General features: G+C 39.5%; 1 protein-coding gene across 2 annotated transcripts in view; it reads left to right on the top strand.

Moving 5' to 3' along the window:
- Positions 1-12,742, top strand: part of Arid4a (AT-rich interaction domain 4A) — a 66,757-nt gene that overhangs the window by 18,149 nt on the left and 35,866 nt on the right. For both annotated transcript variants that reach the window (XM_075947516.1, XM_075947517.1), the window contains exons 6-11: positions 2,073-2,152; positions 2,236-2,330; positions 6,128-6,260; positions 9,206-9,285; positions 10,096-10,172; positions 11,333-11,502. In XM_075947516.1, coding sequence (XP_075803631.1) covers positions 2,073-2,152; positions 2,236-2,330; positions 6,128-6,260; positions 9,206-9,285; positions 10,096-10,172; positions 11,333-11,502 — 635 coding nt within the window. The remainder of the gene's footprint in view (positions 1-2,072; positions 2,153-2,235; positions 2,331-6,127; positions 6,261-9,205; positions 9,286-10,095; positions 10,173-11,332; positions 11,503-12,742) is intronic.

The raw sequence follows: 12,742 nt of genomic DNA, 5'->3' as shown, positions 1-12,742 counted from the left end.
ATCCCAGAACAGCTAGAGCAACACAAAGAAACTCTGTCTCAAAAAACCTAAAAGAAAAAGAAAGGAAAAATTAACAGAATTTTCTACCCATAATAATGGATATTTAAACAAAATGCATTTTCTCAAAAGTACAATTTTATTTCAAAGCAATTATTTATAAAACAAGAATTATGGAAAACATTGTTGAAGTTTTTTCACTGGAACATTCTAGAATTTCCACTGATAGATGATAAAACACTGTGATGAATATTTTCATATATAAATTTGATGCCACTTGGTCTTTAAAATTTTTTCTTAGATTAATTTAATATATACATGTGCCTTGTTTACATGCATGTATGTGCACCATGCTTATGTCTGATGCCTGTGGTAAGCAGAGGCAGTGATTCTCTTGGACTTGGAGTTATAGGTGCTTGTGACACACTGTGTGGATACTGAGAACTGACCCTAGGTCCACCATAAGAGCAGCCAGTGATCTTAACCCTCACATTGGTGCTGTAGCTTTACTCTTTCTCCTCGTACTTCATTCACATGTGTGTCCGTTGTCATGAGAGGCATAAAGGAAAACTGGAGTGTGTGTGTGTGTGTGTGTGTGTGTGTGTGTGTGTAGACCGGGTTTCACTCTGTAACTCTGGTTGTCCTGAATCTTCCTAAGGAAATCAGGCTGACTTCAAATTCACAGAAATCAATCAGCCTGCCTCTGCCTCCTGAGTGCTGGGATTAAAGGTGTGCGCCACCATCTGGCTTGATTTTATTCTTTAAAATATCTTGTATATTGACACAAATACATGCAGAATTATATTGTTTGGTTTGTGACACCAGGGATTGGAATTTTTCAAAGATGAGTGGTTCATTTGTTATACTTGATAATGCTGCATACATCACCCTCACTCATAGCCCCTTACACATTGGGGATCAAACTCAGGGTTTTGTACCTACTGCATTTGCAGTCTACCCTGAGCTGAGGGAAAGCCTGTATATTGTAATTTTGACACATATATTTTAGACAATAATGCACAATGAATAAATAACAAAAGGTTTAGTTTCCTTTTTAATTACTTGTGTCCTTTTCTAGTAAAAGAAAAAAAACATGTATTATGGAAAGGGCAGCCAGGGCTTCTAGTATATGAAGTCATTGGGCAAATAAGTAGGAAAAACACAATCTATCACCATTATCAGAAGTCAGACACAGAGGAAGAGCAAGGAGGATCTCTGAGAGTTTGAGGCCAGCCTGGTCTACATAGTGAGTTTCAGGACAGCTGGGGCTATGTAGAGAAACCTTTTCTCAAGAAACCTGGCAAAGAAAAAAGAAAAGAAGAAGAAGAAGAAGAAGAAGAAGAAGAAGAAGAAGAAGAAGAAGAAGAAGAAGAAGAAGAAGAAGAAGAAGAAGAAGAAGAAGAAGAAGAAATCAGATATTTAGGGGCAGTAGAGGTATTCTATCAATAATAATAGTTACAGAAATATACATAATGCTTTGTTTTTTTAGAGAGACCTGGTTTCATTCAGCCTAGGGTTGAAGGCAATCTTCAATTTGTGCTTTGACTGGGTCAAGTTAAGAGGGTGGCTCTACAGTGCAGACATATTTAAGCAGTTGGCTTAGAGGGGCAGCCATTTAACCTGTGTTTGTTTGACACCTATAAAATGACATCCGTGGTATGTTCATTTTGGAAGGTTTTGAAAAATAGCTAAGAAATAATAAGTATTAAACTCTGAAATAGCAGTAATGTCATTGTTTACATCTAAATTTTTATTCTCATTAAATTGATGTGTAGTGATATTTTATTTGTATCTTAATCAATAACACTTACCTGAAGACCAGAATGCAAAACAGCCACACTGGTCAGCCAAGGCCTGCCCGTGGTAGTGCACGCCTTCAATCCCAGCACTAGGGAGGAATATAAGGTGGGAAGAGACTCTCTTTCAGTCTGAAGATTTCATAGAAGAGCTCTCTAGTGGCTTGGCTGCTTTGCTTTTCTGATCTTCAGGTTGAACCCTAATATTTGTCTCTGGGTTTTTGTTATTTGTGCTACATTGGTGCCCATGAATTCTCAGACATCTTCTGCTTGTTGCAGTGTTTGATGACGGGGATGAGAGAACGCTGCGCCGCACCTCACTTTGCCTGAAAGGGGAGAGACACTTTGCTGAGAGTGAGGTAGGTGGTAGGGGTTGGTGTGGGAACTGCAGTGACTGAGGAGGATTTGAGGTGTGAATTGAATTCCTTTGTCTCTTTTGCAGACGCTTGACCAGCTTCCTTTAACGAATCCAGAGCACTTTGGAACACCAGTCATTGCAAAGAAGGCAAACAGAGGGAGGAGGTCGTCACTTCCTATGTGAGTTTTTTTGTATTTGCTTAATAATCCACGGTGCTCACGTCTTCCCCAGCTGACTTTCCCAGAATGTCTGCCTTCTGCTGGGTATCATTTTGATAGAATGTTGTAAGGGGGACCTTTTGCCCTCAGCAGACGTTTTTAGTTACTCCCTTTACTTTGCCTGGACATTATCAAAACTCCATTTCCAAAAGATGATTTTAGTTTGCTTTGACGTTGTTATTAATTGGTATGATTTACCTTTACTGAGTAATTATTTGTAGTTTATCTTTTTATTTAAAAACAGTTTTGAACTTAAAAATAATAATACAAAGGATTTCTGTATGTTCTTTGTCTAGTTATGCAGTTTTTAATAGTTCTGGCCTTTTGCCTTATCTTTCCATCTCTTTGTTATATATATCTTAATTAGTTTTCAGTTTTATAATTTTTATGGCACTGGCTGTCCTGGCACTTACTTTGAGACCAGGCTGGCCTTGAACTCACAAAGATCCTCCTGCCTCTGGCTCCCAAATGCTGGGTTAAGGGCATGTGCCACCACTGCCCAGCCAGTCTTAGAATTTTATTTTCTTGAGCAATGTGAAAGGAAGCAGAGAACATGACAATCCTTTGCCTTTAAGTAAAATACTAATATCATATTCAGAAAATTCAATTTCTTCACGGATGTGAAATGTTTTAACTCACAGCCAAACTCAGTATTATTTTGCCTCCTGGTCTAAAGTACTGAGCCTCCAGGCCTGCACTACTGGCTGACAAAGTTTACCTGGTGGAAATTCTTACCTTCTGCTGTCAGCATTTCAGGGTCCATCTGTCATCCTAGATGACTTTCGAGCATCCTTTCAGGGTCCAAACCAGGTCAAGTTCATGAGCTGCGTTTCTTTGATTTGGCTTGTGAACTCCCTTTAATCTGGAAACATTCGTTAGATTTTTATTTGGTTTTCATGATGCTGCCATTTAAGAGCACAGGCAAGTTGTTTTGTAGACTGATCTTCAATGCAGATTTTTCAGGTACTTTTATTTATAGATTAAGATTATACATATTATACATTTTTGACAGTAAGTGATATGTGTCCTTCTGCGTGTAAATACATCCTTGATACATACTATCAGTTTGTCCTTTAGTTGATGTCATTACCTTTGATCACCTAGTTAATGTGGTTCCTGCCTAATTTCTGACCTTAGAGTTCTTTGGTTACCTTTTCTCCCTGGATAATTAAATAATCTGCGTGGAGCTACTTTGCCAGTAGATATGCTGATCTTTCTCAAAATACCCTTCCATCAGTGGTTTTAGCACCCATTGGGCTCCTTTGCATATCAGTACTGTTATAATAACAAAATGATGATTTTGTAATTTTTCAATTATGCTTCACTTTTTAGTTAAATTTAGTTATCATTTTCCTGGACCCAGCAGGGTGGTTCAGGGGTGATAGTCAGTTACCAGCTTACCAGCCCTGACTATCTGAGTTTGATCCCAGAATTTCATATGATGGAAGAAGAGAATCAACTCATGCAAGGCGTCCTTTGACCTCCATGTAGATGCTATGGTGCACGCACACACATACACACACACACACACACACACACACACACACACACACTGAATGATTAAATGTAAAAAATTCTTTAAAGAAAAATTTCCTTATCAGTATATATTCATGAATTGTAATTTTACTTAATGGGTTATAATTCATTTTTTTTTAATTTTTATTTTGATGCGCAAGTTTTCCACATTCAGCCAGTGGGCCCCTCTCCAGGCTGGTGTTTGTGTGCTTTTGATACATTTCTCCATTTCTTGACCACATGGCCACTTCCTAATACTACACAGTGTCAAACGTTCATGATCTTTTTTCCCAGCGTCAAACCTTGATATTGGACATTTCTCTGGGGACCTTTGTTCCTTTTGATGGGATAGAAGAAACCAGGATCCAGATATTGGTTGTATGCATATTTAACAAAGATGTTAAAAAGGCAAAGTCAAACATACAAGTGGCAAACGAAAAAGTAACAAAAGACCTTTGAGGCCCCTAAATGAAAATCTCAGTTTAGCCACTTAGTAGCTAAGTCTCTTTATTACAGTAACTATGTTTACATTATTAGTTCTATTAGTAGCTATGTCTCTTTATTACAGTAACCATGTTTACATTATTAGTTCTATTCCTCACACACACAAACAAATCCTACAGAATCCTATAGCTGAGCACAATGAGATTCATAATATCTTGTCAGTTTGGGAGAAATGATATAGTGTTATACATTTTTTAGTTTGATATTGATTTATCAAACTATATGATAGTGATTTAGCGTATGATAATGATTTAGCAAATCATTAATGCTTTGTGGTATTTTTATTCCTCAGATAGTACTGTAGTCTTTAATAATTATAATTTTTAATCAGTAAAAATTTTTAATGTGTAAGCTGATATTTTAGTGTAGGACACTCAAAAGCAAGTTGAGGCATCAACTAAAACTGAGGAAAATTTGTCACTACAGAAAGTAGAGAGAAGCATGTGGTGATTCCTAGACAACAGATTGATATGGGAGAGTCCTTTGTTTTGTGTTGATTTCATTGGTTAAATAAAGAAACTGCCTTGGCCCTTTAATGGGACAGAAAATTAGATAGGTGGAGTAAACAGAACAGGATGCTGGGAAGAAGGCAGTGAGGTCAGTCACCATGGCTCTGCTCTCCGAGATGGAAGCAGGCTCGAATCCTTCCCGGTAAGCCACGACCTTGTGGTGCTACACATATTAATAGAAATGGGTTAAGCAAGATGTGAGAGTTAGCCAGTAAGAGGCTAGAGTTTATGGGCCAGGCAGTGTTTAAAAGAATACAATTTGTGCTAGCCGTGTGGGATCCGGGCCGCACCATACTACAACGGATCAGTGGGAGGAGAAATGAAAATACAAAAGATAACAGAGCAAGTGCCTCCAGGGCTTTAATAGTTAATAGCGCTGTGTAGCGTAGTGGATGACAAATGTCAGTGTACACTCATCAAGGTTTGAAATGAGAATGTGTACTCATTTTTCTTTAAAAAGTATAGACTTCAGGGGCTGAAGAGATGGCTCAGAGGTTAAGAGCATTGCCTACTCTTCCAAAAGTCCTGAGTTCATTTCCCAGCAACCACATGGTGGCTCACAACCATCTGTAATGGGGTCTGGTGCCTTCTTCTGGCCTGCAGACATACACACAGACAGAATATTGTATACATAATAAATAAATAAAATATTTAAAAAAAAGTATAGACTTCAGATTGATGCATGTTATGACACTTAAGAGTAAACAGTTATCCCAGATAAATTATCTGACTAGATCCCACATTTGGTTTTTCTGGGCTATTTTCATAACCTACTAGAAAATCAAACTTTCATCTTTTAGCCTCTGGCATTACAAAACAAGAAAAAAAAAACCTTGTTTTTACAAGGTACATTTGGTAATCATAGAATTGGTGGTGCACACCTTTAATCCCAGCACTCAGGAGGCAGAGGCAGGTGGATCTTTGAGTTCAAGGCCAGCCCAGTCTACAGAGCAAGTTCTAGGACAGCCAGGGATGGATATACAGAGACACCCTGTCTTTAAAAAAAATAGGCTTCTCTGTCCTGGCATAGGATCCTGAGTCCTATGTCAGTAACGTGGACTCGGGAGTTACTAAGGTGACTCCATGACTTGCGTGAGGCCAGAGTGTCCATCTTCTCAAGCCCGGTAGGAATGAAGAGGCAGCCTTGGCAGCCAGGCCAGACACTTAGCACTCTGATTGGACCAATCATGGCTTACGCCATCATAACAATCAGGTTGTTCTGTCCCTTAGCACTGAAGATGAAAAGGAAGAAGAAAGCAGTGAAGAGGAGGATGAGGATGAGCGGCGTCTCAGTGATGGCTTACTGGGAAAGGTGGTGCGTGTGACCACTGCAGCGGAGAGGCCGGAGTGGTACCCTGCTTTGGTAAGTGAAGTGTCATTGCAAAGTCAGTCAGCTCTATTTCTTGTTGAAAATGAATTTGTCAAGCTTTTTTGAAATATATTGGAAATATTACTAATTTAATGAAGATGTTATTATGTGTTTAAAAATTAAAAGTCAGGCCATTGTCTTTAGTTATCCATTCTCTGTTATCATTTATTGACGTCTTTCAGGGTTTTTTTCCTCCGATGTCCCATTACTTTTTTACAACTTCAGTGCTTTTAGGTTGATCCCTTAATTCTTTTGTTTCGTTTGTCTCACTCTAGTTTAAGCTGGCCTGGAGCTTACTGTGTAGGCCCGGCTGGCCTTGAATTCACATCAGTCCTCCTGTTGCAGTCTCTTAAACTGTAGGACTATGGGGAGAGCCACCATGTCTAGCACCTTAATTCTTTACTGCATTCAAGCTAATTATCTAGATATGAGTTTTTAGGAGAAATCATTGAAAAGTGACCAGCCATCTTTACTCAGATGTGGTGCTGTACAGCTGCAATCTCAGCATCTCAGCAGTCAGAAACAGGAGGCTTGCTTCAGCCAGGAGGTGGAGGCTAACCTGACATGTCGTAGAGCTTGTCAGACTGGCGGTGGTGCCCCACACCTCTAATCCCCGCACTCGGGAGACAGAGGCAGGCGGATCCCTGTGACTTCAAGGCTGGTCTGCTCTACAGAGCTAGTTCTAGGATAGCCAGGGCTACACAAAGAAACCCTGTCTCCAAAAAAAAAAAAAAAAAACAAAGAACAACAAAAAAGGAGTTCTATAGTAATTTTTTAGTACTGGCACATAAACTAGAATAAGGACATAATAGACAGGAAAGATGCACTTAGATTTTTTAGACATGCCAATCCTTGCGTACACAGGAAGAATGAGGACAGATGAGCAATCGAGGACATTTTGTGAGGGAAGACTGCTTGGTGGTATGTCTTTCACCGAGAGTCGTCTGTGACTGACTGTTCACAAGAGTAGGGGAGAATAGAATGCAAGGATAGTTGATTCTTGAGGCAGAAGGGTCTTTAAATGGTCACCTGAATATAGGAGATAATTCTGCCGATAGCTTTGGCACAGAATGCCATTTACACTGCACATTTGGGAATGTTCACAAGACAGTTTGTTTGCTCCATTATTAGAAAGACTGGAAGTGACAGGAGTCAGTATGGAGGCCATTAGTTCACAGGTGATGGAATATGCCAGATTTCCGTTGCAGCTCCTGCATTCATGCCTGCCAGCTGCGTTGCTCACACCTGTAGTCTGTGCCCTGAGTGAAGATGGGGTTGGCATAGGGGTCAGTCAGTCTCGCTAGGTGGTAAATCGGAGGCCAACCTGTGCTACAGGAACCCTAGCTTAGAAAAATAAAGAATAGCCCACATATCCATAAATGCTATTGTTTTGGATACAAAGTCAAGTCTTGGGCTGGCGAGATCCTCCCACAGGTAAAGGTGCTGCTCGTGCCAAGCCTATGATCCCAGGACCCATACGGGGGAAGGAAGATAGGATGACAAGCACTGACCCTCACGAGTGCTGGATACATGTGTGCCCTCCCACACAAATACATAAGTGTAGTCATTTTTATTTAGGTTAGAATTTTTAAAGCAATAGTATTTTAATTTATATTTCATTATTTATTTTATATTACCTAATGACTATGTTAAGTTTCTAGGAAGCCAATATGTTAAAAATAATAAAATACTTTTATAATTTATTAATAATGAGATCTATTAGCAATTAAGCTATTTCTTGTAAAATATAATTCACTTGACATTAACTTTTAATTTTTAAATTCTGTTTCTTTGTGTATGGGGTGTTTTGCCTGCATGTATGTCTGTGTACCACAGGGTGGTTGGCACCTGTGGAGGCTGGAATTGAAGTTACAGACAATTGAGAGCCACGTGTGGGCATTTGAAACAGAGCCTGAGTCCTCTGGGTCCTCCCAGCTGCTGAGCTGTCTCTTCAGTCCCCTTGCCCCTTAAGTTATCTTTAAAATTACTTAAATTATTTTAAAAGTACTTAAAATTCTTAGACCTGGTGAGATGGCTCAATAGGTAAAGATGCTTGCCACTAACTCTGACAACCTGAGTTGAATCCCTTGAAGACTCACGTGGTGAAAGAGAGAACCATGTCTTTTTTTCATATACACTTTATTGTTTTTAATTGAGCTATATGTTTTTCCTCACTCCCCTTCTTTTCTACCCTCTCCCCTTCCACCCTCCTTTCTGCCCCCCACACCCCTGATTTACTAAGGAGATCTTGTCTTTTTCTCCATCCTGGGTGGATCCATGTATGTCTCTCTTAGGGTCTTTGCTGTCTAGGTTCTCTGAGGTTGTGGACTGTAGGCTGGTTATTCTTTGCTTTATGTCTAAAAGCTACTTATGAGTGAGTACATGTGATATTTGTTTTTCTGGGTCTGGGTGACCTCACTCAGATTCTTTTTTCTAGTTTCATTGATTTACTCGCAAATTTCAAGACGTCATTATTTTTTATTGCTGAATAGTACTCCATTGTGCAAATGTACCATATTTTCCTTACCCATTCTTAAGTTCAGGACATCTAGGTTGTCTCCAGGTTCTGGCTATTGCAAATGTCCTTGTAGTATGAGTGTGCATCCTTTGGGTATATGCCCAAGAGCGGTGTTACTGGGTCTTGGGGTAGACTGATTCCTAATTTTCTGAGAAATCACCATACTGATTTTCAAGAGAACACGTCTTACAAGTTGTCCTGTAACCTATATGAGTGCCATGGTATACTTGAGCTCTCCCCGCCCTGCGCACAAACAAATAGGCATTCAGTGGGTGAGTGCTTCCCCAGCATATAAAAGGCCTTGGGTTTAATTACTTAGAACTCTGAAAAATATTTTTTTTAGTTAGCAAGCAAGCAAACAAACAATTTTTTTTTCTTCTTTGAGCAAGAGGAGTCAGTAGATTCTGAATTTGTATTCCAGGTCATCTCTCCCAGCTGCAATGATGATGTCACAGTGAAAAAGGACCAGTGTTTAGTTCGATCATTTATTGATTCTAAATTGTGAGTAATGAAACACCTGGTGTGATTCATGGGGATGGGACAGAGTGATGGGCACCCACCATAACGCGAGTCCCTTGAGAGGGGGTTGAGAAGTTCTTCCTTACTGTGTTCAAAGTTAGGGTGCTTTTAGCTGATAAACATATAAAAATTCAATATGTGCGAACAGTATTAAAGACATTTATTTGTAAATAAAGTGTATATAGTTTTTTAATTGAAAAATTTTGGATTTTTATCATGTGTTATTTCATATTATGAATTATGAAACTTAACAGTCATTAGTAGAATAATTGCTTTTACTTTTTATTTTGAAAAACAGATTTTTAGAAACTTTCTACTAATTTCACATTTTTATTTAAAGAGAATAGTAAAATTAAGTATATATATTTGTTATTCTCTTTGAAAAATATACCATAATATACATAATAGTCAAAATATTTTAATAAATTAACAAAAATTAGGGAACACTGAGCAAAATATGTGTTATCTGTAAGTATTGAAATGACTATGTTTGTAGAAACTCTTGTCTATAGGAAGGTTGTATAATTGGAAACATTGAATTTGAGGCTCTCAAATAAGAGTACTTTAAGTACATGAAATTTAAAAATACTAGCTTTGTCTGTATTACTTCCAATACGTTCTTAAGGAGCAGGTCATTCATGGCCTGCAACTTATAAAACACTATAGGACAAAATAATTTTGATTTTTTTTTTTGAGGTCTAATGAATGTGTTAATGTGTAATGTTCAAATGATTTTTGTTTGTTTGTTTTTTATTTAATAAGTAGTTGTCCCCATTTTGTTCTTTTTCATAGTTACTCCATAGCAAGAAAGGACATTAAGGAACTAGACATTCTCAATCTGCCGGAATCTGAGCTCTCTGCTAAACCAGGTAAAAGAAAGCTGAGTCAGTATGTCAGTGTGACATGACTGTCTGGAAAATAACACATGGAACAATCCTGACCAGTCTATGACGAGAGTAACTGTTTGGAATCCCGTGTCCAGCCTGTAGTCTATAGGCTGCATGTGGCTGGTAAAACATAATGAGTTGTTTTGCTTTTCCTTTCCCTTGTTGCTTGGTTGCATGGTTCCTGAGTATGAACCTCACAGATAATGTGTTGGACACACTCCTAAAGGCATTTTTATTATGTCTCCATAAAATACTTGGTTTGTAAATTTTACAAATTTAACTTTGCATGTTTGGTCATTAATATTTCTTCTTCCTCCTCCTCCACCTCCTCCTCTTCTTCCCTTCTCCTCCTTCTGTTTTTGAGTCAGGATTTCTCTGTGTATCCTTGGCTGTCCTAGAACTCACTCTGTAGACCAGGCTGGCCTCGAACTCACAGAAAGCCACCTGCCTCTGCTTCCCAAGTACTAGAATTCGAGGTGTGTGTCACCACTGTCTGGCAATATTTTTTCTTTTTGAAGGGTACAGGATCAAGTGTCTCTACATAGCTCTGGTTGTCCTGGAACTCACTCTGTAGACCAGAGGCCTTGAACTCACAGAGATCCATCTGCCTCTGCTCCTGAGGGCTGGGCTAGAGTCCTGCGCTTCCACACCTGCTGACCATCAGCATCTAATAGTGGGGCTGGAGGGATGGCGCGGTGGTTAAGAGCACTTACTGCTCTTGCAGAGGTCCCAGGTTTGGTTCCCATCACCCACAGGGCAGTTCACAACCATCTGCAAACAGTTCCAGGGGATTTGATGCCTCTGGTGGAGTCGTGTGCTCATAAATCTGGTAGATCGCTTGTGCACATGAAATAAATATAAATTGCCAGGTGTAGTTTTACTTGGGAGGTGGAGGCCTGTGGATCACAGGTTCACAGCTAGATTGGGCTACATGGTGACATAGTGAGACCCTGTCTCACAATAAACAAACTTTGTTGTAAATCTGCACGCTCTTCTACTCATGTAGTGCTCACATGTCCTCCGCCACTTTATGAATGATGACTGGTTTGGGACTGAGCTCTCTGGCCTGGAAAGACATGCATCTCCCTTAAGTCCATGTTCTTCGTTCAGTGGCAACAGCTGGAGTCCATGTTTCCTTTCAGGGCTGCAGAGAGCAAGTATCTTCTTAAAAGCTAGAATCGTTCCTGATAATTGGAAAATGGACATAAGTGAGATTCTTGAGTCATCCAGCAGTGATGATGAGGAAGACTGCCCAGCTGAGGAGAATGAAGAGGAAAAGGAAAAAGAAGCCAAGAAGGAGGAAGAAGAACTGGTAGGTCCAATTTTAGGCAACATGGCAACCTTTTTTTTGTTTGTTTGTTTTTGTTTTCTAGTGAAAATAATATCTCCATGTGTTTGTTCTCTGTCTAGATTATATGTGTGTGTGTATATATATATATATATTGTCTGAAACATTTCTTTCTTAATTTGATTGCGGAGGTGTGACTGTTCGGTTCATTGTGTAGTGTAGAACTCAGTACCAGTTTTCAGCGTGAAGTTATACAGAAAGTACTCTGCCGAGATAATCAGTAAGATTTTGTGCGGGGGTTGGGTGTTTCTGTCAGTGTGTGAAGTAATTGTCATCCTGCTTTCAGGGTGCCATTAGAGTCAGAAAGTTATTGTCCTCAGTTGTACAGCTAAACTGTGGAACTGAGGGATTTGAACCCAGGTCTTGCTTCTCCTAACTTGGAAACCTTCTAGGGGTAAATATCTTAATACCTTCCAAAGAAAGATTCATCTGACATCTTGACAAATCACAGAAAAGATTGAGATTGTATTTTTATTAGGAGTGGTTTTCTTTGTGATATTGCAGTGTTCCCAGTGTGGTTACAGGAATCATCTGTGGAGTTGCCATGGCTGCTCACGTGGTGTTTGTCTGTTTATTCATCAGTGTTTTGTTAAGTGGGGTAAATTTTCTAGTGTAATTTTGGTTGTTGAGAGGCAAAACAAAGAGCATGAGTTTATTGAAAAAGAAGATCTATTTGAGCATGAAAATGTCAGGCCTGAAACTATGGACTGCTTTTGTGTTTAAACATACAAATGTGAGCTTCTGGAATGCCAGGACTAGATTCGCGTGTGAGGAAGAGTGCACGCTAGTTCTTTCCTTTGACCTCCCCTGCAGCATTTGGCTTTTTACACTCTGAAATCAGAATGGCGGTTCATACTTCCAGGCTGCCTACAGAGTTGCCATAGTAACGTGCTGTTGGTTTTAAGTGAGCATGCTCAGAAAGACAGGAAGGTTTAGCAGAGGCTTGGCAGGTTGCCAATGGAGGTTTGCCAGCCGCTTTGAAATGGGCTGTCTTTCTTTTCCTTTCATGTAATGTCTGATTTCTGTGTGGAAGAGAATGTAAGTAGTTGCTGTATAACCCGCGGATGCTGTGCCCTAAGAGGGACAGCAGGTATTTGCCAGTCAGACTGGTATGTCCAGACCCTGCACTGACTAAGTAGAAGGGGAAGCTAACCATTTTGCATTTGAAAGGAAATGCAGCACATAGGTAAGATTTTTAAAAAAA

This window comes from Microtus pennsylvanicus, chromosome 14 (genome assembly GCF_037038515.1).
Source record: "Microtus pennsylvanicus isolate mMicPen1 chromosome 14, mMicPen1.hap1, whole genome shotgun sequence".
Classification (NCBI taxonomy): domain Eukaryota; kingdom Metazoa; phylum Chordata; class Mammalia; order Rodentia; family Cricetidae; genus Microtus; species Microtus pennsylvanicus.
This window is presented reverse-complemented; position numbering and strand designations above follow the sequence as displayed.